General features: G+C 41.7%; 1 protein-coding gene across 1 annotated transcript in view; it reads left to right on the top strand.

Annotated features, from left to right (window-relative positions):
- LOC122549504 (fibrocystin-L) overlaps positions 1–16,062 on the top strand; it is a gene marked incomplete at its 5' end in the record, with an annotated part of 252,804 nt that overhangs the window by 210,859 nt on the left and 25,883 nt on the right. The window contains 5 exons of the mRNA XM_087985858.1: positions 209–317; positions 4,831–4,833; positions 10,602–10,718; positions 11,821–11,986; positions 15,307–15,539. Coding sequence (XP_087841984.1) covers positions 209–317; positions 4,831–4,833; positions 10,602–10,718; positions 11,821–11,986; positions 15,307–15,539 — 628 coding nt within the window. The remainder of the gene's footprint in view (positions 1–208; positions 318–4,830; positions 4,834–10,601; positions 10,719–11,820; positions 11,987–15,306; positions 15,540–16,062) is intronic.

Below are 16,062 nucleotides of genomic sequence, written 5' to 3'. Positions count from 1 at the left end.
CAGGGGAACATCGTGTTTCCAAAGCTGTTTGACCACAGGGGGTTTTCCTCATGTTGGCCTCTGTTACAGATTCACTGGTAGAAATGTATCACTATGGTCACTCCATTATGATTGTATTATGATAGTGCAAGTTGGTGGAGGGTGAACTAGATAGATTTTGGTCTTTTATTGGACAATAATCTCTGTGTTGCTATCTGTTTGTCCCTAGAATGCCTTACTGGTAGGAATTAGCCCCATCTCCAACTGCTCGGATTTACAACCTGATGATTCTATTCTGAGCCACAAAAAGGGTAAGCAGAATTTTAGAAAAGCTTCAGGTAAGGACAACCTATTCCAAACAAAGGATCAACGTAAATGTAGTTTCTCCAGGGAAAATCATAGAATGGTATTATGAACTCACCCAGACCACTCAAAACAGCCTAAAGCTGGCATCACAGACCATAATTTTGCTCTTTGTTTCAGTAAGTGTACAGTGAAAATTACCCAGAGTAAGTTAGCTAGGTTGACTACCAGGTTTTAAAACAGACAAAAATTAATTCACAAAATTATGGAAAGAAACACAAAGAACAGAATATAGAATACCCACAGAACTCAGTCTATCCAAAAATAAACTTAATTATGCTGTTCTGAAAATACACAACAGTCCCAATAAACAAGCCCCTTAAACATAGACTAAAACTGAAACAGAGGCTTACAGGTCATAGTTAGAAGGGCAGAAGGAGAGAGAATTCAGCAACCTGTTTCACACACAGCTCCTGCTGCACTGCCTCAAACAAGACTTCAGCTTCCAGCACTAATCATTCCCCTTTTCTGATACAGGTTACTTCTAAAACATGAAAGCTTTGGCCTAAAGCCTCATCTCTCTCAGTAAACCCCTTTGTCTCTGCACCAAACCAGTCGTTTCGGAGCCTGGCTGTTTCACGACCCCTCTGAAAAAAAACCAAGGACACAGTATCCTTGAGAAAAGGCAGAGCTTTTAGAAAAAAGTATCAGCCTTTTATCACCTCCCCCCTTAAAAACATGAATCATCAATATCCAAAGATGGCTTCATTTTTAAAACGCCTGAAAAAAATTGGTTAGTACTCTAAAGCACACATATACACTACCCTGACTATACACATTCAAACAAGCACAACCACATTCGAATTCAGGCTGTCGCACACCTGCCACCTAATGCCTCCCTATCTCATTTGAGTCTTGACTACGCATCGGCAATGACGTTTTCACGACCTGCCACATGCACAATTGTCAAATTGAATGGCTGCACCAACAAGCTCCACCTAAGCAGTCTGGCCTTTTTGTCCTTAAATTTCTCCTCAAATGTCAATGGGTTATGATCAGTTTATATAATTGTCTCAGATGCATTGCAGCTAATATAAACACTGAAATGTTGTAATGCCAATACGAAGCTCAGTCTCTTTCTGAACTGTTGAATGTTTCTGTTGATGAATGTTCAACTTCCTGGAAAAATACTCAATGCGTTTTTTCCTCATCCTCCTGCAGGAGCACCGCACCAACACCCACATCACTGGCATTGATAGCCATCACTGGCTTTGCATAATCAGGTGTGGCTATTGTTGGGATAGTGGTTAACACAGTTTTTAGGCTGTCACACACCTTTTGACAGTCTGCTGTCCACTGAAACTTCTTGCCCTTTTTTAACAATTCAGTGAGTGGAGCAGCCACACTGCTAACATTCGGCACAAACTTTTGGTAAAATCCACTCAATCCCAAGAACCATAGTACTGCTCTTTTCATCGACAGTTTGGGAATTTCCCCACTTACTTTTGTTTTCATATCCCGTGGGGCTATTTGTCCATATCCAATAACATGGCCCAGCAAGGTGACTTGGGCTTTGGCAAATTCACTTTTAGCCAGGTTTATCACCAAGCCTGCCTTCTGAAGTTGATCGAACAAGCCTGATAAATGGTATAAATGCTCCTTCCATGAGTGACTAAAAATCACCAGGTCATCAACATACACCACACAATTGAGTAATCCGGTAATGATCTTATTACTAAGTCTCTGAAATGTGGCTGTGGCATTTTTCATACCAAATGGCATGATTTTGAACTGATACAGTCCATTTGGTATTATGAAAGCTGAAAATGCCTTTGCTCTCTCTGACAGAGGTACTTGCCAGTAGCCTCTGAGCAAGGCCAAGTTAGAAATGTAAGTTACTTGTCCCACATTTTTGACACAGTCCTCCAACCGTGGAATTGGATATGCATCAGTCTTTGTAATGGACTTTTCGATAGTCCACACATAGCCATTGGGTACCATCTGGCTTTGGCACCATGACTATGGATGAGCTCCAGTCACTGTAACTCATTTCAATTATGCCATCTTGGAGCATGCGTTCTATCTCCTTCTGAACCTGTGCCAACTTTAGAGGGTTATGCCTATAAGGATGATTCTTAATTGGAACAGCATCTCCTACATCTATACCATGCACAATTATGTTAGTACTTCCCACTTTATTTCCGCATATCTCCCCATGTGATAGTAATAACTCTGTCAGGCCGTTTTGATTTTCTTGTGGGAGGTAACTTAATAATTTATCTCAATTTTTGACAATTTCCTTATAGTCCAATTTGATTTGAGGAATGTCTAATTCAGAATCCTCAAAACTTTGTTCTTCCTTTTGTGCTGTAATCATTCTGTGCTGTCATCATTAACATCTTCTCCTCTTGCTTTCCTTCCCTGTCAAAATACTTTTTGAGCATATTCACATGACACACACTGTGAAATTCCTTCCTGCCTGGAGTCCCTATCAAGCAGTTCACCTCACTCAATTTCCTCTCGATTTGGTAAGGTCCACTAAACCTTGCTTTTAAAGGTTCACCTATTACTGGAAGTAACACCAATACCTAATCCCCAATGGAACAATTGCGAATTTGTGATTTCTTACCCATTTTTTGTTTCATTATATGCTGTGATACTTTTAAATGCTGTCTAGCCAGGTCCCCAGCTCGATTTAGTCCTTCTCTAAAATAGTCCAAATGGGTGGTCTCTGAATTCTGACTTATTCATTTCTCCTGAATCAATTTTAACAGTCCTCTTACTTCATGCCCAAAAATTTAATTCAAATGAATTGAATTTGGTCGACTCATTTAGTGCATCACTGATCGTAAAAAGCAGAAATGGAACTCCCTTAATCCCAGGCATCCGGATAGTCCTGACTACAAGCTCTCAACATGGTCTTTAGTGTTTAATGCCATCTCTCTAGCGCTCCCTGTGATTTTGGATGCAGTAGATTTGAATTGTTTTATTCCCAAGCTGTCCATAACCTCCTTGAATAGTTTGGATGTGAAGTTTGACCCTTGATCTGATTGGTTGTCTGTATCTGGCAAAAAATTTGAGTAATTCTTCTACAACCCTTTTAGCTGTGATATTGCATAATGGGACTGCCTCAGGAAATCTAGTAAATGCATCGATTATTGTCAATAAATACTTATTCCCACTTTTTGTTTGAGGTAGGGGATCCCCACAATCAATCAAAACTCTCATGAAAGGTTCCTCAAATGTTGGAATAAGTATTAAAGGTGCAGGTTTTATTACTGCCTGTGGTTTTCTGATTAGCTGACATGTATGACACATCTGGCAAAACTCAACTACATCCTTGCGTAGCCCAGGCTAGTGAAACTGTCTTTGTATTTTAGCCTGTGTTTTCCTCATTTCTAAATGACCTCCAAGTAGTAGCTCAGGCGCCACTCACAGCACATCCCTACTGGCAAAACAATTTGATGAACATCTACCCATTTCTCATCTGCTTGAATGTGTGATGGTCTCCATTTCCTCATTAAGACATCATTTGTTAAATAATAAATCACAGGGATACATGCACACTCTCCTTTTCTGTATATGCCTTTTGATACAACTGCTTTAAGTTCTCGTCTTTCTCTTGCAACTCAATAAGCTTAGCAGAGCTAAAGAAACTTGTATGTTTACCTATTTGCTCCTGCTCTGTCCCACTTATCTGATCAAGAAACGTCTTTGACAAAGCTATTTTAGCTTCCTTATCTGTGCCTTTTGATCTCTCCTGTTTCAGTTTCTGACTCTGCAATCTCATTAAGACATAATCTGGGAAGATTCCTGGATAAACATCCTACATTGCTTCAGTTGCCTGTGTCTCCACTGGCTTTTCAGCTAGAGTCGGCAGCACTCTACTGGTGAATCATCTATATCATTTGCAAGGACAAATTGTATTCCTGGAGCTGAGAGTTTGTCCAGTACTCCTACCACAAATTATCCACTCTTTTCTGGACACTCTAGCCTCACTTTACATAACTGAGTGCTTTTTGTCTCACCATGAATTCCTTTACCAGTACCTTTTCTGGTAATAGTCCTTCAGGAGTACACATCTCCTCATTCTTCAGCATCAGAGACTAAGAGGATCCTGTGTCCTTAATACTGTAACCTCAGTGCCTACTACTCCTGGCCTATCAGAATAAACTTTACACTTGCATGTATACTTTTTATACAAATCAGGCACGTCCTCCTTTACCAACTTCTGATCAGCTTGTATAATCTGAGGCAGCTGTCTATGCTTTCTGTTACCAGCCCAACAAAACTCACAGGCTTGTCCTATTTTCCTACATCTGACTGTCTCCTAGCCCTCCAACACTGTGATTTCATGTTGCCCATTTTATTACAATGAAAACATCAGAGCTTTTTACCTTCTTTATCCCCTTCAAAGGTTTCCTTTTTATCCAGTGCTAAGTTATCCTTATGATCTTCACTGAGATCTACCTTTCCCTTTCCACGTGAGGATTTCTCTTTGCCCCAATGTCTATCCCTTATGGACTGAAATTGATTCTGGAAGCCAAGCTGGTTTAATGGACTAGCTCATAACCATCAGCCACTTCAGCTGCTAACCTTGCCGTTTTAACTCTCTGCTCTTCCACATGAGTTTGCGCTGTTTCAGGCAGTACATTTTTGAATTCCTCCAAAATAATTACCTCTGTAAGGGCAGTGTAGATTTGCTCTATTTTTAAAGCTCTCATCCATCTATTGAAATTACTCTGTTTGATCCTTTCAAACTCAATATAGGTTTGACCAGGGTCTCTCCTTAGATTCCTGAAACGTTGTCTATGGGCTTCTGGTACAAGCTGATACGCACTTAAGGTGGCTTTTTTCACCTCCTCATACTCCCCAGATATCTCCTCTGATAGTGATGTGAAGACCTCATTGGCCCCGCCTACAAGTTTTGTTTGGATCACTGGCTACTGCATTTGTTTAGCCACTTTTTCAAATGAGTTGAAAAATGCTTCCACATACTTCTCATCAAATTTAGGCAAAGTTTGAACATACTTAAACAGTTTCTCACAGGCTTTGGCCCACCATGGGTATGCTTATCCCCACTCTCTTCCTCACTAGACTTGCTTTCAGCCTTCATCTCCAGCCTTTTAAGCTGGCTTTCCTTGCTAAGTGTCAGTTTTTGAAGTTCAAACTCTCTCTCTTTCTTTCTCTTCTGCTAAAGCCATTCAATCTTTTTCTTTCTCTTCTGCTTCTAACCATAAGTCAAACTGTTTCATTTCTGCTGCCCTTTCCTTATCTCTCACCTCAAACTCATTTGCAATTTAATTCTCGCCACTTTTACAGATCCTGATGGTGTTTCAAGCACATTTAAATGCTGAGCTACTGCTGAAATCACCACATCTTTCCTCACATTAGGAGGTAGCTTCAACCCCAGCTTGTCTACTAACTCCTGCAGCTTGGTCTTATTCACCTTCTGTAAAACTTCCAAAGTCTACCTCCAGAAAACTCTTGGCGACTGAAAGAGCCATTACTATCCCAAGCTTTGTCTACCCAACCAAACCAACATCCGAAATAAAGACACTAGCACCTACCATTCGCTGTTTAAATCCCACAAAGAACCCCCAGTCTGTTATGGACTAGGCCAAACCACTCAAAACATTCTTAAGCAGGCAGTCCCAGAGCATAACTTTGCAATTTGTTTCGGTATAATGTACAGTGAAAATTACCCGGAGTTAGTTAGCTAGATTGACTTCTAGGTTTTAAAACAAACAAAAATTTATTCACAAAATTATGGAATGAAGCTTATCAAGTTTTCAACCATTAGAAATGGATTCTCTGCTCCGGTGCTCTCCTTTAATGCTCACTCTTTCAATCTCTTCCATACAGCTTGTATTGTCTCTCCTTATTCTTCTCACCAATGTGTGTCACCTCACACTTTTCTGAGTTAGATTATATTTATGTATCCACCCATTCAAGCAGTCTATGCCCTACTGAGGATTGTTACCACATTTCTGATTGTTTACTGTACTTCCATGTTTCATGCCATCTGCAAGTTTCAAAATTATGCTCTTTAGCCCTAAGTCTAAGTCATTAATGTTTATCATAAGCAGCAGTGGTCGTTTTGCTGAACCATGGAGATTTCATCTGTGAGGAGAAAGTGAGGACTGCAGATGCTGGAGATAGAGTCGAGAGTGTGGTGCTGGAAAAGCACAGCAGGCCAGGCAGCATCCGAGGAGCAGGAGTCGACATTTCGGGCATAAGCACTCATTCCCCTGATGAAGGGCTTATGCCCAAAACATTGATTTTCCTGTTCCTTGGATGCTGCCTGACCTGCTGCACTTTTCCGGCACCACAAGTTTCATCTGTGTCTTCCTTCCAGTCTGAAAAGAAGTCATTCACAACTATGTTTTCTATGCCTTTGTATCTGTGTTGCATTGTCCCTATTCTCTGGACTTCACTTTGACTAACAATCCTGAAGGGTAATAAGTGCCGATGTTGCTGTCATCTATTCTCTTTGCTGCCTCATCAAAAAACACAGTCATCTTAGTCAAAAATGAATGGCCTTCAATAAATCTTTAATAATCTGCACTTTACCAAGTTAATATTAATTTTTCTCCTCGATTATTGTTTCTAAAAACATCCTCACCACTGACATTAAACCAAACTATCTTTAATTGCCAGATTTCCCCTTTACACCGGGAAAAAAAGAGTGTAGTTGTCATCTAGGAGAAAGTGAGGACTGCAGATGCTGGAGATCAGAGCTGAAAATGTGTTGCTGGAAAAGTGCAGCAGGTCAGGCAGCATCCAAGGAGCAGGAGAATTGACGTTTCGGGCATGAGCCCTTCTTCGGGAATTCCTGAAGAAAGGCTCATGCCCGAAACGTCGATTCTCCTGCTCCTTGGATGCTGCCTGACCTGCTGCGCTTTTCCAGCAACACATTTTCAGCTGTAGTTGTCATCTCCCAAACTTAGGGCCAGGGAGCCTGGGTTCAAAAAACAAAGAACAATACAGCACAGAAACAGGCCACTCTGGCCCTCCAAGCCTGCACTGACACATTTTGCTCTTCTGTATTAAAACTGTCTCTACTTATAGGGTTCATATCCCTCTATTCCTTTCCTATTCATGTATTTGTCCAGGTGCTTCTTGAATGCTGCTATCACCTCCTGTAGCAGCACGTTCCAGGCACTCACCACCCTTTGTGTGAAAAATGTGCCTTGCACATCTCTTTTAAACTTGTTCCCTCGCACCTTGATCCTCTGTCCTCCAGTAATTGACCCATCCACACTGGGAAAAGCTTCATACTTTCCATGCCATTCACAATCTTATAAACCTCTATCCGGTCGCCCCTCAACCTCCTGCATTCCAGTGAAAACAAACCCAGTCTAGCCAACCTTTCTTCACCGTTAAAATCCCCCCTACCAGGCAACATATGGTTAAACCTTTTCTGTACTCTCTCCAGAGCATCCATGTCATTCTGGTAGTGCGATGAGCAGAACTCTACATAATATTCCAAGTGTGACCTAACTAAAGTTATATAAAGCTGCAGCATTACTTGCCTATCCTTATACTCAGTGCTGAAAATGTGTTGCTGGAAAAGCGCAGCAGGTCAGGCAGCATCCAAGGAACAGAAAAAGGACAGAACCCCACTGGTCCTCAACTACCACCCCACCAACCTCCATGTAAAAAAAATCCTCCAAACCAAAGGAGTAGCTATGGGCACCCGCATGGGCCCCAGCTAAGCCTGCCTCTTCGTAGGATATGTGGAACAGTCCATCTTCCACAGCTACACTGGCAACACCCCCCACCTTTTCCTCCGCTACATCGATGACTGTATCGGCGCTGCCTCGTGCTCCCACGAGAAGGTTGAACAGTTCATCCACTTTACCAACACCTTCCACCCCGGCCTCAAATTCACCTGGACCGTCTCAGACTCCTCCCTCCCCTTCCTAGACCTTTCCAATTCTATCTCGGGTGACCGAACCGACACGGACATTTACTATAAACCGACCGACTCCCACAGCTACCTAGACTACACCTCCTCCCACCCTGCCCCCTGTAAAAACGCCATCCCATATTCCCAATTACTTCGTCTCCGCCGCATCTGCTCCCAGGAGGACCAGTTCCAAAACCGTACAACCCAGATGGCCTCCTTCTTCAAGGACCGCAATTTCCCGCCAGACGTAGTCAACGATGCCCTCCACCGCATCTCTTCCACTTCCCGCTCCTCCACCCTTGAGCCCCGCCCCTCCAACCGCCACCAGGACAGAACCCAACTGGTCCTCACCTACCACCCCACCAACCTCCATGTAAAAAAAGATTCTCCTGTTCCTTGGATGCTGCCTGACCTGCTACGCTTTTCCAGCAACACATTTTCAGCTCTGATCTCCAGCATCTGCAGTCCTCACTTTCTCCTATCCTTATACTCAGTGCCTGTTCCAATGAAGGCAAGCATTCCATAAGCCTTTTCTACTACCTTATCTATCTGTGCTGCCACCTTCAGTGATCTGTGCACCGACACACTCAAATCCCTCTGCATATCAATATGCCTAAGGTCTCTGCCATTCACTGTATAATTTCCACCTGTACTTGACCTTCCAAAGTGCATCACCTCGCATTTGTTCAGATAAAAGTCCACCTGCCATTTTTGTGCCCATGCCTCTAACTGATCTATATCCTGCTGTATCCTCTGACAATCCTCCTCACTATCTACAATTCCACCAATCTTTGTATCATCCACAGACTTACTAGTTAGACCAGCCACGTTTTCCTCCAAATCATTTACACAGATCACAAACAGCAGAATTCCCAGCACTGATCCCTGTGGAACGCCACTAATCATAGCCCTCCAATCTGAAATTCATCCTTCCATCATAAGTCTCCTATAACTAAGCTATTTCTGTGTCCATCTTGCCAGCTCGCACCTGATACCATGTGACTTCACCCTTTGCACCAGTCTGCCATGAGACACCTTGTTAAAGGCTTTACTGAAGTCCACGTAAACAACATTAACTGCTTTTCCCTCAACAATCATCTTTGTCACCTCCTCAAAAAACTTGATTAAGTTAGTGAGGCATGATTTTTCCCCGCACAAAGCCATGCTGTTTATCACTAATTAGTCTATATGCTTCCAAATGCGTATAGATCCTGTCCAGATTATATTAGATTATTTACAGTGTGGAAACAGGCACTTCGGCCCAACAAGTGTACACCAACCCGCCGAAGCGCAACCCACCCAGACCCATTCCCCTACATTTACCCCTTCATCTAACACTACAGGCAATTTAGCTTGGCCAATTCACCTAACTGGCACATTTTTGGATTGTGGGAGGAAACCGGAGCATCCGGAGGAAAGCCACGCAGACACGCGGAGAATGTGCAAACTCCACACAGAGCCTGAGGCAGGAATTGAACCTGGCTCTCTGGCGCTGTGAGGGAGCAGTGCTAACCACTGTGCCACCGTGCCGCCCTCTGTCGGAATCTTTTCCAATAATGTTCCTACCACCGATGTGAGACTGACTCATAGGCCTGTAATTTTCAGGATTACCACTGCTATCCTTCTTAAACAATGGGACAACATTGGCTGTTCAAGTCCCAACTGCTCCTGATATGCATCATAAAACATCTGAACAAGTTGGTTAAAAATATCTACAAGCACCAAAATAAGCCAATCAGTCCAATCAGTCCATGCCAGTGTTTATGGTCCATTCAAGCAAGCTCCAACTTTTTTTTTTCATTTAAATCCACCATTGTATTCCCTTCTCCCTTGTCTAGCTTCCATTTAAATACATCATGTTTGAACAATGAAGTAACATTTGCAGTCCTCCTGTTCCTGTACCTAAGGAAGATTAGAAGTTTAAGTTAGTGCTTTGCAGTTTCTAACCTTACTTCCCTGATTAATAGTCGAGAGTGTGGTGCTGGAAAAGCACAATGGATCAGGCAGCATCCGAAGAGCAGGAGAATCGACGTTTCGGGCATAAGTCCCCATTCCTGATGAAGGGCTTATGCCCGAAATGTCAATTCTCCTGCTCCTCAGGATGCTGTCTGACCTGCTGTGCTTTTCCAGCACCACACTCTCGACTCTGATCTCCAGCATCTGCAGTCCTCACTTTCTCCTAGGTTCCCTCATTAATATCCAGCTCTCCTTTCCAGAGTGGGTGAGTTCTCCATTTTAATTCCTGACAGCCTCTCTGGTGCCTCCTCTTTATCGAAAGTGATCACATTCAGTTTCCCAGAAACTTCTTGTATATCATGGATTAGGCAATGTCATCTTCCTTGGTTAAGACCAATGCAGATTAGCTACAAAACCTAATGATTAGTCAATGTTTTGTTTCATTAACCAGTGGACAGGAATGGAATATACTGGCCAACGTTTGCCTCTACTAATAACAACGCACCAAATAATCCACACGATAGCTTGACATCTGACCCTGCAATCAGTGGACAAATGATCATAGAGAGTAAGTGAAAAAAAATAACCCTGACTTTGTCTGAACTGAACTGTGGATATAATTGATCAGCAGGGGATAGAAATATTTTTTGCCTGTGTAACATTTCAAATGATTAATGAAGGATTTTTGAGTTGTTAAAAGTGAAATACAATATACCAATGGAAAGATGATGTAACTGGGTGAAGTGTGGGTCTTTAGACACATGATAGCAGCTACATAAAGAATCAAAAGATACACACATTCAAGAAAAGTAAAGGAAGATCCCACACCCAGTGCAGTTGATACAGTGACATCCTATAACATGCATTTTGAGCAAAGCTTTGCCTGATGAGAATGTGTAACTGGTAAAAAGATGTTTACACATTCAAACTATTCACAGATCATTTCCATCTTTCTCTTGTGGAATTAATAATCTAAATATACGAGAAATCACTGCCACTGGGGGTAGTTTGAGAATTAGGAGTCAGTTTAAACAAAACTCTGTTAATAAAAAGCAGAACACACAGCTGTCAGATTGTTGGAAAAACCCAGCTGTTCCACTAAAATCCTCTTTATGAAATGAGATTGCTGCTTTTAGCCAATATTAGGCTCTCATCAGACATCTATTTACCTGCACTCTGAAACAGCCCAGCAGACCCCTGAGTAATTGGCAGCTAGGATTTGGAATGAATACTTTTCCATACAGTGGCGAATTCAATTAAATGATACATCTGAATTTGCATTTTGAAGGAGTAAGCTAGTGTGGTATTCCTGCACTAGCTAACACCAAACTGGAAAAGGTGAACTTATAATCCTGTTTAGCCTGGGAAATACTTTTATGTGTATGGGATTCTGTGCAGGAAAGTTGAAGGAGATCATGTACCGTGACGGCAGCAAAAGGATATTTGCTGAGATTGTCAGTTGCATACTGAGTTCATGATGCAGTGAGCTAGTGTGCCCACTGAACTAGTGAGTCAGTGCACCAAGTCAGATTTTTGTATCAATTTGAAGGAAACACTATTGGGCACTGAAGATGTGTGTCATCTTTAAGTTTGTGAGATATTTTAAACTGAGACATTTGCTGTTTTGTTCTTTCTGATGAAACTAATGATATACTTTTCTTTACTTGAAGATACGACTTTTGTTGGATTCAAAGGCACATGTTCCAACAAACTGAATGTTATGTTTATCACTAATCCAATGAATGAGGATTTTCAGCATCCCATTCTCGTGAAGGGAATCACTATTGTGGACAGTGAGGAGCGAGGCAAAGTCTTCATACACAGACCTAATGTGGCGTGAGTTATTGTGAAACTGAAATCAGCAATAATTTCAGAACTGATTTACTAAGCATTAACAGGTGTTTGTGTGCTGACCTCAGTCATGAATGCTCGTTTTCTCATGCCGCATATAAACAAGGTGTAAATATTGATCTCTTCACCAAGAAATTGCACACTGACTGCAGTCCCAACCCCCATACACTTAAAGGCCTTTAATGTTGTTTAGAAAGGCAGGAAGTAGAAATTCATCTCAGACAATGCTGTCCCACCTCCCATTATAAACAACATCTGATCTTTAATTCCATTGACCCTAATGAAGCTGAATAACAGGCCATGCAAGGAACATGCATCTTATGCAAAGCCATCTGCTCCTCAAACGGAGCAGAAATCCCAACCTTGTGTATATAAAATCTTGAACACAGTCATGTTTCAGTTGAGCACACTCAACTCCCAATCGGAAGACTGGACTTAATTGGATACCCTGTGTGCTGTAATGATTCTATTCTGCAATGGGTTTCAGTCCCTCTACAGGGATTTGAGTACAACATCAAAGCTTATTTTGAGGAGTGCAGCAATGTCAGAGGTGAAACATTCAACCAAGGCCCGTTAGTCCTCTCAGGTGGACATCAGGAGAGTTCTCTTCAAGGGCTGGCAACAATATTTACCTCAATCAGCATCTCAAAAAAACAGACTATGTGGTTTTGTATAAATTGACTGCCACGTTTTCTACAATACAGCAGTGACTACACTTCTAAAATACTTAATTGGCTCAAAAGCTCTTTGGGACATTGTGTTATTGTGAAAATTACCAAAAACATATTGCTTCCAACAATGCTTGAAATACAGGTTTGCAGAGAATGCCAATGAAACCTAAAGTTCTTCTTTACACAGGCAGATGTGTTTGACATAGATTGTGTGTGTGTGTGTGTGTGTTCATAAATATGTGTATTTGTGTGTGTGCACGTGCGAAAATGTGTGTGTGTGAACATATGTAAATGTGTACATATATGTGTGCGCGAATATATCCATGCATGCATTGGTTTGTGAATGTGTGTCTGTGTTTATAATATATTTTTGTGTGTTTGTGAATGTACTTACATGCACATATTGGTTGTGATTACAGTAGCGCCTCAACTTACAAACGACCCTGTTCACGAACAAATCGGTTTATGACCAGGATTGTAAGTAAACTTTTGCTTCAAAGTTAGTATGAAATTCAAGGTACGAACGAAGGTACGAACGCAAAAAGTCCCTGGTTTCATTGTCATTGTTCTGCTTTTCTACGCAAGCTTTGAACGGAAAAGCTCTCGGGCCCCGCGTGATCTCATTCAGTTCATCTTTGGCGCGTGCGCTGTGAACATCCAACGTCCAAGCATTCTTATGCTTTTTTTTGTTTTTTGCACTAAATTAGCCCTCATTATGGCTCCCAAGAAAGTGAAATGTGGTAGTGATATTGGTGTTAAGAAACCTAAACGTATTACTATAGAAACGAAGAAGGAAATAATAGCTAAACATAAGAATGGTGCTCGCGTATCTGATCTCGCTATGTAGTACGACATGGCAAAATCGACTAACTGTACTATCCTAAAGAACAAAGAGGCACTAAAGGCAGCTGACATGGCTAAAGGAGTGACTATTTTAACGAAGCAAAGGCCTAAATTGTTAGACGAGGTTGAAAAATTATTATTAGTTTGGATAAATCAAAAAGAGCTTGCTGGCGATAGTGTTAACGAGACTATAATCTGCGAGAAGGCTCTACACATACACCGTGATTTGTTGGCGACACCGCCAAGTACAAGTACTGCTAGTGTTGAAGAGTTTAAAGCCAGCAGAGGCTGGTTTGATAAATTTCGTCAACGAACTAGAATCCATAGTGTAATAAGGCATGGAGAAGCAGCTAATTCGGACAAAAATGCAATGGAGGACTTTGTGAAGGAATTCAATAAGTTTGTCGAAGATGAAGGTTATGTCTCACATCAAGTTTTTAACTATGATGAAACTGGACTTTTCTGGAAACAAATGCCCAAAAGGACCTACATAACCCAAGAGGAGAAGGCACTACCGGGCCACAAACTAATGAAGGATAGGTTAACGCTTTTATTGTGCGCGAATGTAAGTGGGGATTGCAAGATTAAGCCTCTATTAGTCTACCATTCTGAAAGTCCTCGCGTTTTTAAACGCAATAATGTGTTAAACCCCCGGTAATGTGGAGGGCGAATAGCAAGGCTTGGGTCACGTGAATGATTTTTATGGAATGGTTGACAGACGTTTTTGCACCAGCTGTCAAGGAATATCTTGAAACAAATAATTTGCCACTTAAGTGTCTTCTAGTAATGGGCAATACTCCTGCCCATCCTCCAAATTTGGAAGAAGACTTGGACATTGAATACGACTTCATAAAAGTAAATACCACTCCCAATACCACTCCTCTCATCCAACCCATGGCCCAGAATGTCATTGCAAATTTCAAAAAATTATATACGAAGGCTCTGTTCGCCAGGTGTTTCCAGGCACCAATGACACAGATTTGACCCTTGGTCAGTACTGGAAGGACCACTTCAATATCCTCCACTGCATAAGCCTTATTGATAAGGCATGGAACAAGGTCTCTTTCCGTACGTTGCCGTCGGCCTGGAGGAAACTTTGGCCAGATTGTGTACCTGAGAGAGACGTCGAGGTTTTTGAGGAGGAGACATTAGTAAATGTAGTTAACGAGATTGTGACCCTGGGCCAAAATATTGGCTTGGAGGTTGATGAGAATGATGTGGCGGAGCTGGTGGAGAACCACAGACAAGAACTCAGCACAGAAGATCTTGTTGAATTGCAACAGGAGCAGGTGAAGGTTATGCAGCAGGAGCATTCTGGAGAGGAGGAAAAAGAGAGGGAAAATGTATCAAGTGTTCAAATCAAAGACATTTGTAGCAAATGGAGTGAAGTGCAGGCTTTTGTTGAGAGGCATCACCCTAACAAAACTGTGACCAACTGAGCAGTGAACATTTTAAATGACAATGTGATGTCTCATTTTCGGAAAATTCTGCAACAAAGGAAAAAACAAGTTTCTCTGGATCGTTTTCTTGTGACATCACCAACCTCCAAGAGACAAAAAAGAGAAAAGACTCCAGAAATATCCGAACAATGGGAAAATTGATTCAGTTCGCAAACTTTTCAATTCGCGAACTGGGTCCTGGAACGGATTAAGTTCGTAAGTCGAGGCGCTACTGTATGTGTTTGTGTGATTGTGCATTGTTATATATTGTTTCCAGATTGAAAATGTGGAGAGGGGATATTTCCAGGCCCATTCTGACCCAGTTGTGTTTGATGCTGTTGATCATTCACAGGAAAGTAAACCTTGCGGACTGCGTGGACATGGTCTGTGATGCCAAGAAGAAGACACTGCTGAAAGATCTTGATGGCTCATTCCTGGGGGCAGTTGGAGCAGTTGTCCCTCAGTCAGAATATGAATGGGATGGTGACCGTCGCTACGGGACTGGGGATTATCGAATTCCAAAAACCATGTTGACATATTTAAATGGCAGCCGTATTCCAATCTCTCAGATTGCACCACACAAAGGTTTGGAACTGAACCTTTTGATTGACTGGACCCTGTATGTGGTTTGGTGTTTCAGTCAAACTTTGGTGTAATAAGGAAGAATGAGAGCAAGTTAAGCAATGAGGAATGAAGGTGGAAGAGAGAAAAGCAGCAGTGTCTTTATTTCAGGTTCAGAAGAAAATTATATTAGTCTGAAAACTTTAACCCTCTCCACAAACCTGCTAAATGTTTCCAGAATTTTCTGATTATTTTAAGATTCCTGGAGTCTACAGCATGTCAGTGAATGATGTGTTCAGAGAATTTAGTTCCATGTGTGTGGATCACATGAGTGATTACTGGGATGGGTGAAGAGAGTGGAATTATCTGCCAAGGAAGATAATAATGAGTTATAAGTTTTATTGCTTGGCAACAAATCATCAGGCTGTTTCACACCCTGAATGATTTCCTGTGCATTTAAATTGACTGGTCTGATCTAATCAAATGTGCACTTTCTCTAACAATAAGCCAATTGGACAGTTGTTTTGTTCTGACCCAAAGAACTGAC

The sequence above is a fragment of the Chiloscyllium plagiosum genome, unplaced genomic scaffold (genome assembly GCF_037043375.1).
Source record: "Chiloscyllium plagiosum isolate Xiang-an unplaced genomic scaffold, Cpla_swu_hap1 HiC_scaffold_4, whole genome shotgun sequence".
NCBI lineage: Eukaryota > Metazoa > Chordata > Chondrichthyes > Orectolobiformes > Hemiscylliidae > Chiloscyllium > Chiloscyllium plagiosum.
The sequence above is the reverse complement of the archived record's forward strand: the minus strand, read 5'-3'. Positions and strand labels throughout refer to the sequence as shown.